The 24,389-nt window shown below is 36.4% G+C and overlaps 2 protein-coding genes across 19 annotated transcripts; one reads left to right on the forward strand and one right to left on the reverse strand.

The window, feature by feature from the left end:
- Nucleotides 1–23,212, forward strand: LOC111302917 (MUS308 and mammalian DNA polymerase-like protein). Of its 17 annotated transcripts, none has more exons than XM_089741973.1 (31): nt 1–372; nt 660–1,028; nt 1,229–1,442; nt 1,519–2,397; nt 3,327–3,391; nt 3,597–3,702; nt 3,793–3,993; nt 4,146–4,346; nt 5,113–5,274; nt 5,396–5,635; nt 5,818–6,030; nt 6,228–6,578; nt 6,750–6,902; nt 11,608–11,826; nt 12,224–12,442; nt 12,718–12,835; nt 13,155–14,290; nt 14,468–14,665; nt 15,379–15,638; nt 15,839–16,028; nt 16,145–16,252; nt 17,055–17,419; nt 17,985–18,093; nt 18,192–18,332; nt 18,540–18,636; nt 18,717–18,885; nt 18,974–19,185; nt 19,294–19,365; nt 20,703–20,815; nt 22,498–22,670; nt 22,752–23,212. In XM_089741973.1, exons 2-26 carry the CDS (start codon nt 991–993, stop codon nt 18,812–18,814), a joined length of 6,081 nt encoding a protein of 2,026 aa, XP_089598099.1. In that variant the 5' UTR covers nt 1–372; nt 660–990; the 3' UTR covers nt 18,815–18,885; nt 18,974–19,185; nt 19,294–19,365; nt 20,703–20,815; nt 22,498–22,670; nt 22,752–23,212. The 17 variants fall into 17 exon arrangements, with proteins under 17 accessions (XP_089598099.1, XP_022754543.1, XP_022754544.1 ...); XM_022898808.2 differs by having other exon boundaries at nt 40–372; nt 660–1,087; XM_022898809.2 differs by having other exon boundaries at nt 40–372; nt 660–1,087; nt 17,067–17,419.
- Nucleotides 22,323–24,389, reverse strand: LOC111302919 (BURP domain protein RD22-like). 2 transcript variants are annotated; one of them, XM_022898820.2, is made up of 3 exons: nt 24,284–24,389; nt 24,092–24,197; nt 22,323–23,426 (listed from the first exon to the last, which is right to left on the reverse strand). In XM_022898820.2, the coding sequence occupies exons 1-3, from the start codon at nt 24,320–24,322 to the stop codon at nt 22,501–22,503; spliced, it is 1,071 nt and encodes a 356-aa protein (XP_022754555.2). In that variant the 5' UTR covers nt 24,323–24,389; the 3' UTR covers nt 22,323–22,500. The 2 variants fall into 2 exon arrangements, with proteins under 2 accessions (XP_022754555.2, XP_022754554.2); XM_022898819.2 differs by having other exon boundaries at nt 24,092–24,203.

Here is a 24,389-nt window from a genome sequence, read left to right on the forward strand (position 1 = left end):
TGTGCCAGCATAAATCATCATAAACCCAGCCATTTTGCCGTTAGGCTAAACCTAATTTTCGAGCCCAGGGTTTTCTTTTCAGTGGTGGAGGTGGAAAGATGAAAAAGCTAAATACTGTAAAGACGAAGGACACAATTGCAAATACCTTCTATTATATTTGAATCGCACCATCAAGAGTATCAAGCATTGGAACAGCTCGCTCTCGGTGAGTACCAGTTTTTCTTGCCGCTCACTTCCATCATTCAAACATCTCTACAACTTCGCTTTTCAGACTCCTAAGAGCAGAAAGAAAGATCAGTTTCTGCAGATCGTCGTCCACCTTTTCTATCTCCGATAATGGCGTTTGGTACATCTCGAGCACGCATCGATCAGGTTTATCCTAAATCCTATCTTTTTTTTTTTTTTTCAAAACTCTAATTTTCTCCCTCAATATAATTTCATTTTACTCTAAAATATCAAATTCTATTTTGATTTTAAAATAGGATTCTCTCTTTTCTTGTTCTTTTTTTTTTTGGCTAAATTTCTTTTTTCGGTTACTTTTTTTATTCGAAACGAGGAAGAATTGGAAATTGATATTCCCAAGAAAACCCCAACGGAAAAGTTTACAAAGAATAGAAAGGCTTGAAATGATCTTTGCTTTTGTCTTATTGATTATGCAGTTTTTTGCTTCGAAGAAGAGGAAACCCCAATCACCTGGTTTGAAGACTGGGAGATTTGAAAAGAATGCAAAAACAACGGTGGAAGGTTCTCCTAGTGCCAAAGGCACTTTGGACAATTACCTAAAGGCTTCACAAGATAATGAAATCATGGACCCTTCATGCATGACTCGAGGGAAGGATCCTGTTAAAAGGAACTTGGCATCGGAAATTGATATATCTTCCAAAGACGAAAAAGAGCAGTCTTTGTTATTGAAAGAACCGAAGTCTCAAAGTTCTGAGGAATTTGAAGTGACTCGTAAGGGAAAGTCTCTTGGTTCGTCTGAGGAAGGAAATGTTGCCTTTGGAGATCCTGCTGAGAGTGCTCTTCATGTTAGTGAAAATTCAGAACTAAAACAGTTTGCTACTGATTTTTTGTCTTTGTATTGTAGGTAATGCTGTTGTATCTTGTTTATAACCAAGAACTGCCATGGTGTTTTTTAGCATTTTCCAGTATTTAAATTGTGCCTTTTCTTCAACTTTGCTAAAGAAAGAAACATTTTATTGTTATTTCTAATCGTCTTCATATGCAGTGAAGTTCAACCACACGTCAATTCACTGTCAGAGATGAAGGTGAATGACCAAAGGAGACATAGTGGTCCATCTATGATGAGTGAGGAGGATAAAAGATTCAAGAAAAGGCATCTTCTATCCCATCAGTTACAAACAGAAGTTGTAACTGTTTGTTCTAACAAGAAAAATCTTGAATATGAAGCTGGAGAGTTCCCTTGGAACCCTTCACAAGAAGTAAGTAACCACTCTGTGTTAGTTTTGATGATTGAAATTCTCCTGACTTTTGTTTGACTAATTTTTGTTTGTTAAGGTAAACACTGCTAGCAATCTCATTGAGCTTCAAGCAAGCTTAAGAAAGTGCACTGCAGCAACCAAATCTGTCCTAAATAGAATTGAATGCAGTACACCTGGTTCATCGATTGTTAAGGCATGTGCTCATAGGACACCACAGTCAATGCGAGGAAGCTCCATGTTTTCTCCAGGGGAAGCATTCTGGAATGAAGCGATTGAAATGGCTGATGGTTTGTTTTTTGAAAGTGATATACTATCTGCTCAAGTTGCTGAAGAAACTAATAATCCGAAGAGCCAATATGAAGTAAAGAATACAGAAAGTTTAGGAAATAAAAATGTTGGCAACAAGACAAAGGAAATTCCAGATGAATGTGAGAGCAGAGTCAAACTTAAGGGAATTCGTGCTTCTTGGGATTCAGCAATGAATCAGAAGAAAGATATAGACAAAGAAGTGTCCCTGCTGCCTGTCAAGCATCTTGACTTCTCATTTGAGGAGAAAAATTTGGATGGAAGCATCCCTTACATTATACAGAGGGACAATGAAGTAACTGGATGCTGTGTTGTCAATCATAAAGGTCCATCAACTGTTAATACACTGATAGATTGTGATGAACTAAAGACAAATGAAGAGGTGCAAGGAGAAAAGTTGGAAAGGGCTTCAGTTCATGTGGTATCCAAAATGGAAGTGAGTTTGTCAAGTCAAGTTAATGATAGCATAATTTCCACGTCACCAGCTAATGAAGTGAAGAAGTCAAGTAGTGATGATGAATGCAGTGAAACAACTACTCCATTAAGTTCTGTGGTACTTAAAGACCAGTTAAGTCTCAGCAGGTGGCTTCCTTTAGAAATATGTGAAATATATAAAAAGAGAGGAATTGCAGAACTATATCCATGGCAGGTACATATAAACATTTGCATGATTCCTAATTGCTTTTCTCGCCCTCCCCCATCCTGGTATTTTCCTAGAAAGAATCTAGGGATCAAATGGGACAGGTTGGTTCAGCATTATCATGGTATCTTTTTTTACAGGATACTTTTAGCACTTCTTATTAGGGTTTTGATTTTTGGTTCTAAAGTAAACCTTGCTAGGTCTCTTTTTGGATTTTGAATTGTAATTATAGTTGCAAATTTTTTGACAATCATTCTTATAGACATGCTCACTTAGATAATATAACTAGTCCTTTTGTACTCTTATTGAGATTGTATTTGGATTTTCGTGTGATTAACAGGTGCTTGAGTTTTCCTTGTAATAGATTTCTTTTAAGGTGGCAGTGGCCAAGTGCTAATCACCCTCTCTCTCATTTGTACAGATTTCAAGTGTAAATGGTTTCATAGGCCATACTTGACTCCTCTACATTGAGAAATGATGGCTTTTTCATGTTTGTTATTCTGCTGTTTTTTCAGTGCAAAATTATCTTTCTTCTATCTTATAACTAAGAAATTTTCATCTTCTACATAAAGAGGCTTACTTTTTATCACTGATAGTTTGCAACTTTATATTTCATCAGAAGCAATGTTAAGGCGTTAATATCCCTTGTGTACTTACAGCCTTAGTGATGCTACCTAGATATGTGCACATGTGTTTATATCTGTTATTGTTTACTTCTGCTACTAGTCTCTGTTCCTTATGTACTTCTATTGTTGTCTTTTGGTTTTGTGTTAAAGTCAATCCATTAGTGTTATGTTACACACGCTTGTCTTGTTTATTCAAGTGGATTAAATTGATAGTACCTTCAAACATTGATATCTTTTTTGCATTTTGTATCTTGTGTTTAAATATTTTATTTGCTTCACTTAAAGCATGATAGTAAAGCCTCTCCTTTCCAGGTTGACTGCCTTCAGGTAGATGGTGTATTGCAGAGAAGAAATCTTGTATATTGTGCATCTACAAGGTACTTTATAAGCTGTTAAAACTAAGCATAAGTTTTGTCATGGTCATTTTCTGTGGCTGTGAATCTTTATTGTTCTCAGTCCTCTCTTTGCCTGATATTTAGCAACATTACCTGTTGCACTGATAGGGAAAGTTGTATAGATTTTGCTTGGCTCTTGATACTTGTCTTGCATTATATATGCTTAATCTTGTTCTTTCTGCCACAGTGCTGGTAAAAGCTTTGTTGCAGAAATTTTGATGTTGCGGCGGGTGATATTAACTGGAAAAGTGGCATTACTTGTGCTTCCTTATGTTTCAATCTGTGCAGAAAAGGTTGTTTGTTCTTTTCCACCAAATGTTAGCTGGTACAAATTTAAGTCTTCTTGGGCAATTCATTGTACTTATTACCTAAACATACTGCAGGCAGAACATCTGGAGGTCCTTCTTGAACCACTTGGCAGACAAGTTCGTAGTTATTATGGAAATCAGGGTGGTGGAACGCTTCCTAAAGATACTTCTGTAGCTGTTTGTACAATAGAGAAGGCAAACTCTTTAATTAACAGATTGCTGGAAGAGGGTCGTCTGCCAGAAATTGGAATTATTGTGATAGATGAACTGCACATGGTATTTTCTGACATATTTTTGCTGTCATTACTTGTTATAGTACACCTTTGTTCTTCCACTTATCATTTCCTAATTGCCCTTAATCTCCCTTCAGTCTTTTACATTTAAGATCAACTAATGTTGATAGTTCCCATGTCTATGATTTGTGACAGGTTGGAGATCAGAGTAGGGGTTATCTTCTGGAACTTCTGTTGACAAAGCTTCGTTATGCAGCTGGTTTAGGCATGTCAGAATCAATTAGTGGAGAAAGTTCAGGTTCCAGTAGCAGTAAGGCTGATCCAGGTCATGGTTTACAAATTGTAGGGATGAGTGCAACAATGCCAAATGTGGAAGCTGTTGCTGACTGGCTGCAAGTAAGTGGGATATACAAAGTATCAATTTTTTCCTTATTTTTCTGTCTCTCTCTCCTTTTTGCTTCTCGTTAAATGTCTTTGATCTCATGAATGTTTTTTTTGCTTGATATTGATGTCTACATGGCAATTGTCTATACTGCTGTGAAACTGATGGTTTGTGGATGTATATATGACATTACTTGGTTTTAACATGTTGATGTATTTAAATATAAAAGTTATCCTTTCATTAGAATTTTTTTCCTAGAGGTTTATTTTATGCTCTAAGCTTATTAGTCATGATGTGGAATTAGATTGATGCAGTAAAGCAATTTTCTTTCACTGACACACATACGCATGCACACACTCACACACACACATTAAAATCTACTGATTTTAGACTTAAGGATTGTTTGTGCTTCACAATAAATTCATTATTTTTTGATAATATGGGAAGAATACTATGTATTCTATAAAGCTATTAGGAATATCTGCAGACTGCTTAATCAGTCAAATGCACTTATTAGATTAATATTTTTGGCTTTTTAATAGTTTCTCGAGGATGATCCAATAGAATGGATTTTGTTTTAAATAATTTAGAATTTTATCTTGTCAAGTTTTTGTTAGTGAATAATAGAGATTAAGAAACATAGTGCTTTAAAAGAATTCAAGCTCAAGAAATATTTTCCCTTGAAGGGTCATTAGAGAAATTTTGATGCTACGCTATATTATTTGTGCTTTCTTTTGTGGTTAATGATTTGTCATTTGTTTGTTACAACTCCACATTTAGGCAGCATTGTACCAGACAGATTTTAGACCGGTTCCATTGGAGGAGTTTATTAAAGTTGGCAATACCATTTATGACAAGAATATGGACATTGTTAGAACAATTCCGAAGGCGGTTGACCTTGGTGGTAAAGATCCTGATCATATTGTCGAACTGTGCAATGAGGTTGGGAATCTTGTATATTTTGTTCTATTAAAATTTTCAAACTTTATTTTTCAGGAAAGCTCTAGCTTAGTACTATTTTGTTGAGTGTTGAGAAATTTTGAATTTTTGGAATGTACTTTAGGTTGTTCAAGAGGGTCATTCAGTGTTGATATTTTGTTCTACTCGGAAAGGATGTGAATCAACTGCAACACATGTGTCAAAATTTCTCAAGAAATTTTCTGTCAATGTCAATGGTGATAACAGTGAGTTTGTTGATATTACTTCTGCAATCAATGCCTTGCGAAGGTCTCCTGCTGGGTTGGATCCAATATTGGAAGAAAATCTTCCTTCTGGTGTTGCATATCACCATGCTGGCCTCACTGTACTTCTTCCACTCTTATCTTTTGTATTTTATTGTTCTAGTATCAACTTTGCTTGTTTTCTGTATCCTTTATTATCCTGTACAAATTACAATAATGTATACTTGTTAGCTTCTTATTGATTGTCCAATCTTGTAAGCTCTATTATTTTTAATGGTCAAAGTGTCTTTTTATCTTTGTAAAGGTTGAGGAAAGAGAGATTATTGAAACCTGCTATCGTAGAGGGTTTGTTCGTGTCTTAACTGCCACATCTACCTTAGCTGCTGGTGTCAACCTACCTGCTCGCAGAGTCATTTTTCGACAACCCCGGATTGGCCGTGATTTTATTGATGGGACTAGATACAAACAGATGGCTGGTCGGGCTGGTCGAACTGGTATAGATACAAAAGGAGAAAGTGTAGGTTCAATAATTTTATGAATATCTGTTTTTGTCGTCTCATTTATTTTATTCTGGGCCTATACAGTGATTGCTTTGACTCCAATTGTTATAGCCATTTGCTTTTGTTTATATTTGTTATATTTGAAACAGTTTTTATTCTCTTTTGCTTTTCATTAATTATTTTTTTTTCCTTTCTACTGTTTTCATATAAACAGGTTCTTATTTGCAAGCCAGAAGAGATCAAAAGAATTAAAGGACTTCTTAATGAAAGTTGCCCACCACTGCAATCTTGTTTATCTGAAGATAAGAATGGAATGACTCATGCAATTCTAGAAGTTGTGGCTGGTGGAATGGTTCAAACTGCCTCTGATATTAACCGCTATGTTAGGTGTACTCTTCTCAATTCTACAAAACCATTTCAAGATGTGGTGAAATCTGCTCAGGATTCCCTTAGGTGGCTGTGTCACAAAAAATTTCTTGAATGGAATGATGAGACCAAGTTATATGGTACTACTCCCCTTGGACGTGCAGCTTTTGGCAGTTCTCTTTGCCCAGAGGAGTCACTGGTAAAGTTTGTATTCTTTATATTGTTTAATTTCAAATTAGATTTTGATGGTCCTGCAGTTTTCAGCATTCTTTCTTTTTTATCAGAATTTTACATGTCGATCAGATCCCTGGTAGTAGGAATAAAATTTGTGGTGTTGAAATCAAGTATAATTATTTGACTTATCTCACAGATTGTTCTGGATGATCTTTCAAGGGCCAGAGAAGGCTTTGTGCTTGCATCTGATTTACATTTAGTTTATCTAGTAACACCAATCAACGTTGAAGTTGAGCCAGATTGGGAATTGTATTATGAACGGTTCATGGAATTGTCTGCTCTTGAACAGGTGACGTTTGCTTCTTGTCTAAAATTTTGATTCTTTTGGGTGCATTGGAACAGTAAATTTTAGTGTTACTATGGGCAAGCCCTATTTTTACACTCAAACTTGAACCTGGTTCTCTGTTGCTCTCCTTTTTAGTGATGATCAGTATTACATGGACTGGGTGGGCTCATCTGTAATTGTAGAAAACTTAATGAACAGTTGTCACTTTTGTTCTTCTTATATCCTTTAGAATGAAGGAGTACATCAAAATAAATAGGAACGATGAAGTTCCTTATTAGGAAACAACTTACATGAAACATAAAACAAAAATAATAAAAGGAAGGAGAATTATTCTATTACAAAATAGAAACAAATCCTTAAAAACTTGGCAATGAGAATCGCCAACTAAATCAGAAGAATAAATGAGAAATATTCTCAAAATAAATTAGAAAACCAAGCTGCACTAATGTAGGAGAATCAAATTGCACTAATGTAGGAGAATCATATTTCTACAGTCCCTTCAAGTTGGGTTATGAATGTTAATCATACCCAGCTTGGATATCAATCCGTCAAAGATGTTTCTAGGAAGAGTTTTAGTCAGAATATCTGCAATTTGAGAACTTGTAGGGATATAGGTCAGTTTGACCGACCCATTTTCTATCTTTTCCTTTATGAAATGTTGGTCCAGCTCTATGTGCTTGGTCCTATCATCATAAACAGGATTTTTGGCAATACTTATAGTAGCCTTATTGTCACAAAACAATGTCATAGATGTCACAGTCTGAACTTTTTATTCTCCAAGTAACCTCATTAGCCAAATTCCTTCACAAATACCATGGGACATTGCTCTAAACTCAGCTTCACCATTGCTCCTAGCTACAACAGCTTGCTTTTTACTTCTCCAAGTGATCAAATTGCCCTAAACATAAGTGCAATATTTAGTAGTGGACCTTATATCTATTATTGATCCAGCCTAGTTAGCATCTGTGTACACCTCGACTGCCTTGTCCATTAACTTCTTAAAGTATAGAATTTCACTGGGACTCATCTTTAAGTACTGTAGGATGTGATGAACAGCCTTGAGGTGCTCCTTGGTTAGATTATTCATGTATCAACTCACCATCCCTATTGCAAACCTGATATCAGGTCGTGTGTGGGAGTGGTATATAAGCTTCCCAACTAATCTTTGGTATCGCCCTTTGTCTGTGAGAGAGCTTCCATCTTCACTTCTAATTTTATTAGTTGAGCCCATGGGTATATCGGTAGGTTTGCTTCCAATCATGCCAGTTTTTTTTAGTAGATCAAGTACATACTAATGCTGACACATTGATATTCCATTCTTAGATTGAGCCACTTCCATCCCAAGGAAATATTTAAGGAACCCCAAGTCCTTTAAACTCCTTTGCAAGGAGTTTCTTCAAATCATCTATTCCTTCCTTGTGGTCTCCGATGATTATGATATCATCCACATAAACAATAAGAATGACTTTTTTTCCTTCATTAGTGAACTTAACAAACGTAGTATGGTCAGATTGACATTGAAGGAATCCATACCACTTCACTGCTGTGGTCAACTGTTCAACCAAGCCCGAGGGGATTGTTTAAGTCCATACAAAGATTTCCGGAGTTTGCACACTTTGCCCATGTTATCTTGCCTTTCGAAACCAGGGGGAATTTCCATGTAGACATCTTCCTCCTAGTTACCATTTAAGAATGCATTCTTGATGTCAAGTTGGTGGAGAGGCCAATCCAAGTTTGCTGCTAGTGACAATAGAACTTTGATTGAATTGAGTTTGGCTATCGGAGCAAATGTCTCCTCATAGTCTATCCCATAGGATTGAGTGAACCCCTTTGCAACAAGTCTAGCTTTGAACCTGTTTGTACTTCAATCTGCATTGTGAATTATTTTGAAGATCCACTTACATCCAACTGGGTTTTTCCCTTTGGGCAAATATGAAATTTCCCATGTCCCATTCTTCTCTAGTGCCTTGATTTCTTCAAGAACTGTTGCCTTTCAATTTGGTTCATTGAGAGCTTCTTGAATATTTTTTGGAATTTGCACATTGTTAAGGTTAGTAGTAAAGGCTCGAAAGTTTGGATTTAACCTTTCATATGAGATGTACTTGCAGATAGGGTACCGGGTGCATGATCTCACCCCTTTTCTTAATGCAATAGGAATGTCAAGGTCACCAGCTAGCTCACAAGTTTTAGTTTCAAATTCAATAGGGACATTAACTATGTTAGTTTCAGGTTCTTGGAGACTTGGATCAGGTTGATTTGTAATGGTTGGCTGTGTACAGTTGTCCACTTCTTCTTGTGTTTTTTGCTTCCTTGAGTAGATTGTTAGTTCTTTTGTTTTTTCTTGCATAACCTTAGGGTTTGAAGAGTCCAGAGTTGTCTGAACAGGTTGGGTTTTGGAATCTGCATGGTGGATAAGTTGGGTATGTAGAGAATCTGGTTTTGAAGGGACTGGTTGAGAATCTGATTTTGAATGGGCTGATTGAGAATCTAGTTTTGAAGGGGTTGGTTGGGAATCTGGTTGAGAAATTGGAGGGGCTGGTTGGGAAATTGGTAAGTCAACAGCTAAGAATTGATATTCCTGAGCGGTATTCCCCCCCTGAATATCATTCTTGCTGTAGTATGGAAGAGTCTCAAAGAAGGTGACATCCATAGAGTTATAGAATTTTTTTGTGATTGGTGAGTAACACCTATAGCCCTTTTGGTTTGGGGAATAACCAAGGAAGATGCATTTTAAGGCTTTAGGATCCAGCTTGCTGTGGATTTGTTGGCTAATATGAACAAAGGCAAGGCAGCCAAAGAGTTTGATGTGACTAGAAGAGATCAACCGAGTTTGTGGGTAGGAAGTGAGGAGAGTTTGACAAGGTGTTTTAAAACCAAGAACTCGAGAAGGCATTTGGTTAACCAAATAAGTTGCAGTGAGGACAGCTTTTCCCTAAAAATGTTTAGGCACATTGGAAGTCAATAAAATGGATTTGGTCACTTCTATCAAATGTCTGTTTTTGTGTTTGGCAACCCCATTTTGCTGTGGAGTGTCAATGCAAGAGCTTTGATGGATAATGCCATGATTGGTGAGGTAAGGACAGAGAATAGAGTTGAAGTATCCCTTCCCATTGTTAGCTTTTAGGACTTGGATTTTGGCTTGGAATTGGGTTTGTACCATGCTATTGAAGTTTTGAAAGATTTGGCCAACCTCAGATTTTTCTTTCATAAGGAATACCCAAGTGAGTTGAGTATGATCATCGATAAATGTAACAAACCACTTAGAACCTATGATATTGTTAACTCTTGATGGTCCCCAAATGTCACTGTGAATCATTGAGAAAGTTTGAGATGATTTATAGGAAAAGGCTAGGATAGGTATTTCGAGTGTGCTTGGAAAGTTGATAAATTTGACACTGAAAATCTTAAGAGATTTGATTGAACAATGAGGGAAATAGCCTTTTTAGGTACAAAATATTTGGATGTCCTTGTCTATAATGCCATAACATGATAAGGTCATCCTTACTAGTATTAGAGGTTAAGGTTGTACAAGAGTTTTGTGGTCTCTCAAGTGCATCATCTTGAAAAAGGTAGAGCCCTGCACACATTCTAGCACTATCAATAATTCTCCCTGAGCCCAATTCTTGAAATTCACACAAGTTGGGAAAAAATTTAGTGACATAACATTTATTCTTTGTAAGCTTTCTGATCGAAAATAGGTTACAGCTTCACTTAGGGAAATGGAGGATAGAGTCGAGTGTTATGCCTTTTGCAACTACAATAGAACCTATTCCTGCCACCTTTGAGAGAGAGCCATTAGCAATTTTTATAGCAGAATTATCATAGTAAGGTCTATATGTGTTGAATAAGGATGCATCTCCGGTCATGTGGTTTGATGCTCTTGAATCAACAATCCAAGATTATGTATTTCGCCTTTGAACACTTAAGGCGTTTAAGAAATTACCTTTTTTGTGCTAGGAAACTAGTTCTAAAGGTTGTAGACTTGTTCTGAAGGGTTTGTTGGAGGATCACCTTTTTGTGGCTTTCCCCACGCCATATCTCTATAGAACCAGAGTTTTCACTCTTGCTGGCCATAACCGCTATAGTCTAATGGTTCAGGACGCTTGCTTTGATACGATGTAGAAAACTTAAAGAGCAATTGTCACTTTTGTTCTTCTTATATCCTTTAGAATGAAGGAGTACATCAAAATAAATAGGAACGATGAAGTTCCTTGTTAGGAAACAACTTACATGAAACAAAAAACAAAAAATAATAAAAGGAAGGAGAATTATTCTATTATAAAATAGAAACAAATCCCTAAAAACTTGGCAATCAAAATCGTTGACTAAATCAGAAGAATAAATGAGAAATATTCCCAAAATAAATTGGAAAACCAAGTTGCACTAATGTAGGAGAATCAGATTTCTACAGTAATTGATATCATTTATGTGTTTTCAAGTTTAAACTTCTGATTCCTTGAGTCACACTAAAGAGATACTTGATTTCTTGTAGTGCAATTGTGATTTAAATTAATGGAAAGAAAATGTGATAATTATAGTCCAGTTTCTTTTTATAATTGGGATATTTCCTAATTGATAATTACTTTAATATTTTAACAGATAGAGATGATTTTAACCATTTAAATTCAACAGTAATTGTTGTTGTATTTAATTGTAAGTACTGATGATATGAAAAGTCAAGTTTTCTTCCATGCTTAATGAAATGCAGTCTGTTGGTTATCGAGTTGGGGTAGCAGAACCATTTTTGATGCGCATGGCACATGGTGCACCTATCCGCAAATCAAACGGATTAAGAGATAGTATGAAGAGGTTACGTGGAAAGTTTGAAAATCAACTTGGGATCAACAACACTTTTCTTTCAGACGAGCAATCACATCGAGTGTGCAAACGGTTTTATGTTGCCCTCATGTTGTCAAGATTAGTGCAGGTTTCTTTGCCATTTTTTCTGTTCACGTCAATAGATGTTTGCCACACTATTGTTGTTAGTTCATAGTATATATTTGTATATTACTGCTATGACATGTATGTGCTAGTAGCGTATGATCATTATGAGACTTTGTAAAATAGAGGCACAAATGTTATGCATTTGTTTCTGGCATGACAAATCTACGTTAGAAACTCCATGAAATTATCTCCTTTCATCTTTGACCCTGTAATTAACATATATAGAAGTTCCATTGATTGTTCCCTGCTCATAACTCTCTGATGAAGCCGATCATTCTTACCTTTTTCCTTTTAACAGGTTACAACTTCTTGTGCAATGTAAGAGTTTTCTTTTATTTCCTACTGTTTTAAATTCATGTTTTGTAAATTCTGCAATGAAGGAAGCTCCAGTAGGTGAGGTTTGTGAAGCTTTTCGAGTGGCAAAAGGCATGGTACAAGCCTTACAAGAGAATGCTGGAAGGTTTGCATCAATGGTTTCTGTGTTTTGTGAGAGGCTAGGATGGCATGACCTAGAAGGCTTGGTAGCAAAGTTCCAAAATCGTGTTTCTTTTGGAGTCAGAGCAGAGATTGTAGAGCTTACTACTATTCCATATGTGAAGGTAAATTGTATTTTGTTGATTTTTTCTTGGGTTCTTATAGACTTTGTTACATCAGTTCTCCATTTTAAACATATTTGTGTATCAGATGCCTTGGACTGACATTGTTGTTTGCCTATTTGGAATGATTCTTCGATTACACAAAAAAAACTTATGAAATGTTGAATGTGCCTGTAATTTGAGTATACAAGAATATCATTATGGTAATTCATTACTATTTATGTATGGTAGATATTATCATTGTCTCATATTTGCAACTTTTATCATGTGATTTTTAGGGATCACGGGCTAGAGCACTTTATAAAGCTGGTTTGCGCACACCTCTAGCAGTTGCCGAGGCATCTATTCCTGAGATTGTCAAAGCTCTTTTTGAATCCTCATCATGGGTTGCACAAGGTGAAGTTTTGGACGTTTTGGTTATATGGCTTCTTTAATTAAGGGTTATGATTATGCAGTGATACTTATTTGTTGCACATTCTTAACTTTCTAACCTATGTTTGACATTTTCTTAATTTGGGATTATTCTATTATTTCTATTGTTATGATTTTTTTTTTTTTTTTGGTTTTGGATTCTGGAGTAATGTTTTCTTTGTTGAAGTAGTTTTCTTTGTTATGCTGAACAGCTACTATGTCGCCATTTCTTTCTTCTCTTTACTTCTCTCTTTCTATTTTTTGTCTTTCCTTTTTTGCTATGTTGACAAGTATGATGCTTTAGAAAGTTTGGCACAACGACGCATGCAATTGGGTGTGGCAAAGAAGATCAAGAATGGTGCACGTAAAATTGTTCTTGATAAAGCTGAAGAGGCCAGGGCTGCTGCCTTCTCAGCTTTTAAATCACTTGGTTATAGTGTCCCACAGTTTTCTCGACCATTGATACTGAATGGAAGCCTGGGAGGACAGGAAGCTGCAACTACCAGTGTTGGGGATGACTTTCCTAGTATTGTTGTTGGGGTTGAACACATAAGGCATGCATTGTCCAAGCCACTGACAGAAACAAGTAAGAATTTGGAGAAAGTTTCTTCAGCTAACGAAGGAATAATGCTGACAAAAGCCTCAGCTGATAACTTATTGGCTTCAGCAGAAGTAAAGTCAGATACTACCTTGCAAAGTAACTTATGTATGGAAAATCCTGTAACTGGTGATGAGGTCAATGCTGCTGTTGAATGTTGCAGAAGTATAAAGATGGCAACTATTAGTGGATATCTGGATCAAGGAGTGCAGGATAGGCACAATGAAGATCTCTGTGTTGGAAATGTGGAGAGTGCTTGTGGGAAAGGTCCCCTAAATGCGGTTAATACTCCAGGTGGATTTGATTCTTTCCTGGAGCTGTGGGAGACTGCACTCGAATTCTGTTTCGATATCCACTTCAACAGACGATCAGAACCAAACTCTGTAGCTCCCTTTGAGATACATGGCATAGCAATCTGTTGGGAAAATTCTCCTGTGTACTATGTAAATTTGCCTAAGGATTTATTGTGGTTGGACAATGGAAAAAACAATTTCTTGTCAACGTGTGCATCTAGTGATAAACATAATAGCCTACCTCCTGAGCATTTTTTGGAGATGGCTAAACTGAGATGGAAGAGAATTGGTGATATAATGGGGAAAAGTGGTGTCCGCAAAGTTACTTGGAACTTGAAAGTTCAAATTCAAGTGCTTAAAAGTCCTGCAATTTCTGTTCAGAGATTTGGCGGCATGTTTCTTGAAGGGAAAGATATGGGTCTAGAAATTATTGACAAGTCTTGCTTGTTATTACCACAAGTTCTGATTAATGATGGAATTGATATGTGCATTGCATCGTGGATTCTTTGGCCTGATGAAGAGAGAAGCTCAACTCCCAACCTAGAGAAGGTATTTCTATGAGCCTGTGACAGTAACAATTTTGAGTTAATAGATTTACATAGTTCTTAAATGTTTTCTTATTTCCATTTTATTTTTGGCTATCCTAACTTATAATTAGACCTTGGAATCATTAGACATTCCTTATTGTTCAAGCTAGCTTAAGAAGTTCTTATTATGATTAATTAGGAAGTAAAGAAACGGTTATCCAGTGAGGCTGCAGCAGCTGCTAAGCAGAGTGGCAGGTGGAAGAATCAGATGCGAAGAGCTGCACATAATGGTTGCTGCCTTAGAGTTGCACAAACACGTGCCCTGTGTTCTGCACTTTGGAAGTTACTTATCTCTGAAAAACTTATTGAAGTGTTTACATATATTGAAACACCATTGGTAAAGTCTCCTATACTTTTTTTCAATCTTTGAGGGAAAAATATTAGATCTAGGCATGCCAAATCTTTGGTGGTAGGAAAGTGTGACATAAGAAAAGCGCGGGGGGGGGGGGGGGGGGGTTGGCCATAAAAAAAGGGTGGGAAGTTTAATGCTTCCCATCCCTGTCCTTGACCTTGGTCTCATATTGAAATCAATCCCCATCTTTGGCCCCTTAGAGTCGGGAGCATATCACTTACAAACTTTTTTGCTACAATCCTACAATTATCCAATCACAATAAAGAATTATGTGGGGGTTCACCACTTATAAGTGCGGGCTCCACATAAAATTTTGATGGATCCCATATAATTTTGAATTGTGATTGGTTAATTGTACTACAATGATTGCAGGTGAAATGCTCCCCTTAGAGGCAGAGATGGTTGGTTCCTTAGGGGTGGTGCATCAGGGATGTCCTGCTTCTCGGGTGGTCCTTCTGGTGTACTGCATATAAGCAGTTGTTAGTGTTGACTCGTTTTCTTGCCTCTTCTGGTGGTTCTAGTGTAATTCATGTTGGTTTCTCTTGAACTTATTCTTGACCATTTAGTATGCAGAAATGATAGTTTCTCATCTTTGAAACTATGGAACAATATAATAATAATAATAATAAATTTTCCCTTTAACTGGTTATATGCTTGAAGCAATGGATAGTAATATAATGTTAGTTTTAACATATCAGGTTAATGTACTTGCTGAGATGGAGCTTTGGGGAATACGCATCAACATGGAGGGATGCCTCTGGGCACAAAACGTGTTGGCTAAAAAACTGAGATGTCTGGAGAAGGAAGCTTATAAACTGGCTGGCATGACATTTTCATTGTACACAGCAGCTGATATTGCGAATGTACTGTATGGGCACTTGAAGTTGCCTGTGCCGGAGGGGCACAATAAAGGAAAACAGCACCCAAGAACTGACAAACACTGTTTGGATCTACTGAGGTATTTAAAAGGATTTGGCTTCTTTTCTTTGTGCACCGTATAGATGGAGAATCTTGAGTGCCCATCTAACATTGTGTAAAGCAGGGTTTCTAAAAGTGTCCTAAGGATATTGAAAATTGTTTATGCATTAGATGGCATCAAACTTCCAATTATTCCTAGGATGCTGATTTTATTGTAATATGGATTTGGTTTTGTTTCAGGGATGAACATCCAATTATTCCAGTCATTAGAGAGCATCGAACGTTGGCAAAGCTCTTAAACTGTACACTGGGATCCATTTGTTCATTAGCTAGGCTGTCTCAGAGTGCACACAATTACACACTACATGGTCGTTGGCTCCAAACGTCAACAGCAACAGGTCGTCTTTCAATGGAGGAACCTAATCTTCAGGTTCTGGTTAAATTCTTACACTTCATCTTTCCTGTTGTTTTTCTTTTATATGTAAGATTTTCTCATTTGTGTTACAAACTATTTTGTTTAGCAGTTTGTTTGTTTGTGATATGTAGTGTGTTGAGCATACGGTTGAATTCAGCCTGAGCGAAGATAAAAATGGAAGTGATGCCCATGTTGATCACTATAAGATTAATGTGCGTGACTTCTTTGTCCCTACTCAGGTAAGGTCTATGTAGCTAGCGTTCCTTGAAGTGCTGTGCAATGCTACTATATACTTTAAAATATTCATCAAAGAACTGCTTATCAGAAAATAAGGTTCTTACTCCTGATGCTGCCAAAATATCTACAAGAAAACCAAGCAATCTATCTTTTTTCTTTTCTTACATCACCCTACCTTGTAATTTCAAAATCCCAACTCCTCCAATCATAAAGAGGTTGAAGTGCCTCCATTTCTTGTTTGCTCTATTTACCAGGAAAAGGTACCTTGTAGAACTGGAGTTAGTTTTTCTTCTATAATTTTTGTGTTTCCTTTTTAATGAGTTTGTTATGTGTTTAAAAATAGGTCAGAGTGTCTTACTTTGTGATTATCTGTTGTATGGTGTTCCAAAAAATAGATTGTAGTGTCTTAGATTTTGACTGTAAAACTATGCTGTGGGATTTAGAATTTATGGATTTTCCTGTTTATGTTGGATAGTGGCTCATAAAGAGGTTAAGTTGGTTGATCTGCTGATTGTTGGTTTAACCAAGCGAGGCGAGACTTTTGTAGACTAGTAGGTGGTGTAAGAGTAGTTTTGAATTTTGTAACACAGGCAGCTTTTGTAAGGCTGTAAGTGGGGAAGCTAACTGGTTTTGCATCTAGGCAATGAAGTAGATTGGTGGTTGGGGCAGAGGAGATACGGACCTATTCCAATGTCTTTATGGATAGGATTATTGGAATTTTTATTTTTCTTTTTTTGACATAATCATTCACAAAAGGTCATTTTTTGGAAGTTGTCTGTTTACACCTTGGTGAGTATTTCCTAGTTTTTATTGCAGGATAACTGGTTACTGTTAACAGCAGATTATTCTCAAATAGAACTGCGGTTAATGGCCCACTTCTCGAAGGACTCTGCATTAATTGAACTCCTTAGTAAGCCACAGGGTGATGTTTTTACCATGATGTCAGCAATATGGACTGGGAGGGCTGAAGATTCTCTTAGCTCCAATGAGCGAGACCAAACAAAAAGGTTAATCTATGGCATTCTTTATGGAATGGGTGCTGACACTCTTGCCAAACAACTAAAATGCACCTCGGATGAAGCTAAAGAAAAAATTAAAAGCTTTAAACGCTCTTTTCCTGGTGTTGCATCCTGGCTTCGTGAAGCCATTTTATCTTGTCATCAGAAAGGGTAAGGAAGATCTTAATAGATAATGTATCAGTTTTGTCTGAGGTAGCCTTCCAAAGTCACCAACATCATTTCATATTCTATTCCTTCTCTTGACTCGTCAATTATATATGAAAATGCTGCAAGGGTTTATTTATGAAGACTGAAACAAGGGGAAAAGGAAAAAAAAAAAGAAGTATAAGACAAGTGTTTTTTATTGATTGTCTAATCTTCCTTCTCTCTAATGCATATGTTTCTTTTTCCAAAATTCATCATTTCTACTCTGTTATTTGTTTGTTATTGCTCCATGTTAAGGGCTTATGCTTTGTAAACCTCATATTTGTGCTTGGAATGAGTTATATGTGGTTAATGTCTTTTTTTCCAGTCTTTTTGTCACTGGTATTAGCCATTAATTGTATGTTATCTGAAGGATTTTATATCTGATACTGTAATGCCTTATGCAAATAGATATCTGTAACAAAAGAAGGTTTTTCTTGCATTTTAAAGTTTGAACCATGGTCAAAATTTGCACTTATCAATGGACCACCTATTTTTGATTTTTTTTTTTCTATATGTGCTTGTAATCCAGATATGTAGAAACCCTTAAGGGAAGAAAGCGCTTCTTGTCCAAAATAAAATTTGGAAATAGTAAAGAAAAATCAAAAGCTCAAAGGCAAGCAGTGAATTCTATTTGTCAGGTAAATAAAACATTTTTTTGTTGCAAGTTTGAGGTAGGCTTTGTGTATAGGTGACATAAAATCATAGCCTTCATTTGCTGATAGTCTATTATCTGCAGGGATCTGCTGCTGACATAATCAAAATAGCAATGATAAAAATGTATTATATGATTGTTGAAGGGGTTGATAAGATAGACTCTGGCTCTTCAATTTCAACTAAGTTTCACATGCTTAAGGACCGCTGCAGAATCCTTTTGCAGGTTTCTTTTTGAAATTGCTGCCTTTCATTTATCTTTTTCCCCTTGTTATGTTTCTTCAATGAAGCACTTTCTAGCATTTGACCTTTTGAGGAAAATAACTGATGAATTAATTAAATCTGGAAATTTGCAGTCCTGTTTGCCTAATTTTATCTTAAAATTTATGTTCTGAAATGTAGTTGACTGAAAATCTAGGTTACCATTTTCTAGGTGCATGATGAATTAGTACTGGAAGTTGATCCTTCTGTGATAAAGGAAGCTGCATGGTTGCTGCAAATGAGCATGGAAAATGCTGTTTCTCTTTTAGGTAAGTTTCACATATTTCATAACTTTGTGATATTTTGAGGACACATTTTCATGGTCTTCTTTCATATTCTTTGTTTCTAGTTCCTTTGCGTGTCAAACTAAATGTTGGAAGGACATGGGGCTCTTTGAAGCCTTTTCTGGCTGATCAACGAATGGAGGAAGCTGTGTCCAAATGTTAGATCAGTAGATGTCCTTGTTCTTGACTTTGGATTACGGTTACAGCAAAAATTGATGGAAGTGAAGAGACCGTGTATGTAATGAAGAGTTGACAAGTCATATGTTCCACAAGACTTTTAACTTGTGGGAGATCTTCTGATTTTGAATGTCTTTGATTACAGGTTAAGGAAAATATATCTCACAGAAGGGGATTGGTTGAGTGGGCTGCTTGGATGGAATTGTGCTGCAAGAAGCCCTCAACTTTTCTCATGTCATCTCTGGAAGAAGTGTTATGTAAAGAGATATTCGTGGTGCAATAAATGATTTCAAAAAGTATGAACACTGTTGAGCCCACTGATGTAACTTCAATTGTAATTATGATAAAGTAGCATTGGTAAGTTGTCTTAAGCCTCATGTTAAAGTATATAACAGGTGATCTACAGAGAACACTAACATGTCATTTGTAATGTGATTGCTGTTTGTTGTTGTGATACTGCTGCAGGGTGGGGGTTGCTGAGCTTGGTTCTTTAATGGCTGGCTATTTCAGCCCTAGTGAGATAGGAGTCAGATTTTGGTAATGTTATTTATCCAAGTACTTTGCATGATCAATGAATATGTAAAAAACGTTGCACACTGTGTTTATCTTATTATCTGCCATCTTTGATAACATGGCATCAAAGCTCCTGTGAATCATTCTAACTGGTTTAAGCCTTCCTTTCCACCATTTGCTGTCATCAGTTGGCTGCGTGATTTCTTTTAAATTTCTTGGAATCTGCTTGCTTGATTCACTTTAGAATACTCTAGGGCTTTTTATGAGCTTAGAAGGACTGGAAAAGATACATGTGCTTCTTTGGTTCAGTGCTTTTTCTTGGTTTGCCTCTTTGGAAGATTGTGCATATTTGTACTTTAAGCATCTAAAGAAATCTATCCAATTTTTCGCGAACAGCCACCTGGTCTATCATTGGAGTGTTGGACTCTTAGTTCCAATGACCAGGGTTCAAATCCTAACAGCATCAATTGCCAAAAAAAGAAATCTATCAAAATTTTCCTGCTGATTTATTTGGGGTTGGACTAAATGTGTGCACACACACTCAGGGTTAAGCTTCCTTTCCGGCTTCCGCTTAACCCTTCAAACCATTACACATACAAGACTAGATCCTAGGTTACTAGTACAACCATGCTACCATCTAGGTTATTTGTTACCTTCTGAGGAATAGTATATTTTAATCCACTGCCTGATGGGCCCTTGCTGAAGAAATTAGTTCCATGTGGTAAATGCAGAGAGTTCAAAAGTGTTGATTGGGTGACTACTCACTACTTTTGAGTAAAAGGAATTAGAACACTCGGCATCACTTTATATTTTTTCTTTATGCACCTAAACATAGCCGTCCTTACATTTCTGACTAATGTTTTGATTTGATTTTTTTTTATTCAATTCAACTGCTAAATTAACTCATCTTGTCATATGGTCCTCTTGTAGATCTTGAAGGTTGAATTGGTTTCAAAATATGCTGAAGTTCTGATAGTTAATGGCGATGAATATAAAATAGTCAGAAAAGAAAAAATTGTCAGAGACGTGTGCCAGCTGGATTTGATGATATGATAAACTTACTAATTGGAAAAAGTTGAAGAGAGGATTTTAAGGGAAACTTAGTTGTAACAGACTCAAATGCACCAGGGCCCTTTCCAGCCCGTTACAATATGAGTGATTCTATATTGGATTTCCATTCTAAACAATTTTTCAATTTTAACTTTTGATTACTTGGTTGGTACTTACAATTAGTTGACCAGAATGATTCACATTACCTCTGTAGCTTTGAATGGAATGTTTATTAACATGCATCATCAGGGGACATATTTCATTTTCACTGCACTTTTATCTTACTCACTGTCCTAATTTTCATGTTCTAGTGTGCTGTTCACCTGAAACAACCTTGAGGTATGGAATGAATTGAAGGTGCTATTTCACTTAGGCCATTACTTCAATCAACCAAATTTATGTGATGTTGCTGCTTTGCCATCTGGTATGACCGCATTCCATTTGACATTTCTGGCCCTTCTTGCTAGTTTTGAGACCCAGAAAACTTTAAGTTGTTGTCATACTAATGGTTAAGAAGCCTTTGGTTAAAGTGTCTGAATAATACCTTATCCAAACTGGCAGTTCTAGGTCTTTGCCACTTGGGAGTATGGGTTTCCTTGTTGCATCCATGATTCTATTATGTATGTATGTGTGTGTGTTTTGATAATTTGGTGGTTTGTTTAAAATAGCCTTCCAATCAGTGATTTTCTAGATTCATGAGAGCCAAACCTGCCATACAATCCATCTCCGCCTTTATTACCTCATTCAGCATACCTGAGGGTTGCATGGCTAATCACTTGGGCAAATGTGTCTTTGGAGCCGTTGATTTTTTCCAAGAACCTAACTGGCCACTCGTTTTTTCCCCAATGAATTTACCGTCATTCAAATAGTAATGACAAATACCATTGCCACTGAATTGTATTTTTATTTGATTATTTGTTATTAATATCTTTTTGATAATATATCAATTTTATTTGTATGCAATGGGAATTTTGGTTTTTTATCTGAATGGTTATGGGCATGGGTATCAAATTTTGGTGACGGATATGAATTTAAAAATACCTGATGGACGTGGGGACGGAGATGGTTTCTATAACACAACCTCAAGTGTCAGGTATATTTATATATGATAAATATATAAAAATTAAAAATATAAATATGTTATGTTTATTAGGTTTGGGCTTTTATATTTATAAAAATATAAATACGTTCCTTTTTTTTTTTTTTTTATCTTTCGGCTCTTTGGCCCCTTTGTCTGTGCTATCTCTTTCCCTCTTTCTCGGCTAAACACTTTTTCTTTGCGAGGAGAATTAAATTCATCCTCTCGCTGGTCAGAAAAACAATTGCTGCTTAAAATTTCTATATTCCGTGTTCTAAGTTAGCCAAACTAACTCACCAGTCTGCACAGACCGGCAGACCAGCAGACCAGTTGTATCTTTCGACCTGGCTACATCCATTAGTCCAATCTGGATTTGGTCTTCACTTCATTTTTCTTGGAGGGGGTTGGGGTTAGGGTGTGCTTCAAAATCAATCACTAATTGTTAGCTGTTAGCAGGCAGATAGAAACATAGGCTGCATGAATTTTGAGACATAGTCACTAATTGTTGTGCGTACAAATGCCCCATTAAACCTTGTTTTTAATGTTTTCTGTTCTTGGCTTGTCTAGCAACAATGAATAACTTAACATTAATGTGTTTTCTGGTTTTAAAGTTTTTTTTTTTTTTAATTTTTTAAAGTGCCACAGGTACTAAGATTTCCTGTACCTGTTAAATCATCGTAGGGACAGGGATGAGTATGAATTTGAAATATCTGTCGGATTCGAGGATAGGTATAATGAAAAAAATCACGGGGAAGGGAAACCTCTACTCGCCCCTCACCTGCCCCATTGACATCCCTAAGTGATTTTCATCATGAGACAGAACTCTAGTAGATTTACCAGCAAACCATTGGGATACAAAAAGTAACACCATTTTACTGATTACTAAATACATGATTCATCATTCATAACAAAGATGTGCATATTTAAACTCGTGGGTTGGAGGTATAATTATTATAGACCAACCTTAATATGCCCTTAGCTGCTATTCTTAGTTGATTGATGATAAAGGGTCTCAATCTGCTCTTCAGGTTTTACTTAGGAACCCAAACAATGTGATCCTGAGGAAGGAAATGGCATATAGGAATGGTTCCTGGCTCAACTTTAAGGACTTGAAAAGCCAAATGCTTTGGGTTCCACGCTGAAGTATCTGTGTGGCAGATTGCTACTGCTTTGGCTTTTGTCCCGTCAGCACCCTCCAAAGGTACCATATAAGCCCTTGTCGTTTCTGATTTGTGGCAATAGAAGACAGCATATGCATAATTCTGTTTATGGCACACTACAGATTTGTCACCTGCCATCTTCTGCACACCAGCTGCTATTGTGTACTTTTGCATTGGAGTTTGTTTTTCCACATCTGTAGAGATTGCCAGAGTATTTTTCCCGAGCTTGGAAGTACTAAAGTCAATCATTGACTCTAGTGAGGTTGCACAATATTTGTCCTCTCCTTGAATCTGTGGCTGTTCACACTCCTTGATTGTGTTCTTCATCATCTCAGCTTCCACTGATCCTGGTTTCACTGAAAACTTGTTCAAAATTTCTGGTAAATTGTCAGAGGAAAATGGTATTTTTTGGGCAATTTGGCGAGGTAGGAAAGTTGCTGTCTCTGTATTTTCAGTGAAATGCAGGGTCATTGTTGCTCTGGGATGCATATCCTTTTCCAGAAAGAAAATAGCTACATTCGGATCATCATGGACTTGAGTCTCAGTGGCTGCATAGCGATAAATAAACGGAGATACATTAACATACACGGGCTTTCCTTTGTTTCCTGTGCTTACAGATACTCCACCTTTGCCACCAACATTTACATTGGTGCCACCGTTTGGCTTTCCTTTCCCTGTGTTAACATTTACTCCACCTTTTCCAACATTCACAGAAGTGCCCCCAGGCTTCCCTTTTCCTGTGTTGACGTTTACACCACCACCCCCAACATTGACAGAGGTACTTTTGTCCTCCAATTCTGCAAATATACCAACATATGCTAGAGAGCTCAGATACATGCTCATAAATGCATCAAACATACTTTTTTCGTGATAAGTCAATGCATGCCAAACATATTCTATTCTACTTTTTCCTGAATAAATAGCAAAATAGAACATATCATATTCGTTCTCTTTTAATAAATTGCAAAAATAGAACATATTTTTGCGTTCTATTTTTGCAGTTCAGATTTAACTTCTATGTTACACGTATTACTAGCCTGCTTCTCTTATTACATGATTGTATTTGTGCGCTCTTTCAGACAATGACTCAAATCTTATAGGAAAATCGATATATCATTTTTTACAGTTTTCACTTTCTTGAATTGTAATTCGAATCATTATATTGTATAAAATATTATATTGATATGGTGTTTTATATAAAAATTATTTGTCATAGTTTATATCGATATAAAAATATAAAATTTTAATTTTATTAAATTTATTTATGATTTTTTTAAAATTTTAAACTATGTTATCTTCGTATTTTTTATTTGTATCATTTTCATATCGTATCACTGTATCATATTTTAAATAATCAAGTTTATTTGACTTGTTAAGATTTCTTCTGTTTTTTTTTTTTTCCTCGTAAATCATAGTATCGGGAGCTTAAAACTCGTACAAATGACGGGTATTATGCACTCACCAGGATGTAGAATTACTTTAACTGCCTTTGGCATCGGAGTTTTTGGCAGCGCATAATTCCAATATTGCTCAGGTGATAGAGCAGCATGGCTTGCCACCACCACAAGCTGCAACTATAAAATTTCAGTTGAAACAAGTTCTTGCACTCAATAATTTGTAATAACATCAAACCACTACAAAGAGAAAAACTTACAGCTAGAAGAGTAAGAACCGGGGAGAGATGAAACTCCATAGAGAACCGGTATGCTATAGAAACAAAAGCGAAACAGAGAAAGAGACTCTGAAAGTTAGAGTTGCAC

This window comes from Durio zibethinus, chromosome 13, assembly GCF_047325235.1.
Source record: "Durio zibethinus cultivar Kanyao isolate XHJ-2024 chromosome 13, ASM4732523v1, whole genome shotgun sequence".
NCBI lineage: Eukaryota > Viridiplantae > Streptophyta > Magnoliopsida > Malvales > Malvaceae > Durio > Durio zibethinus.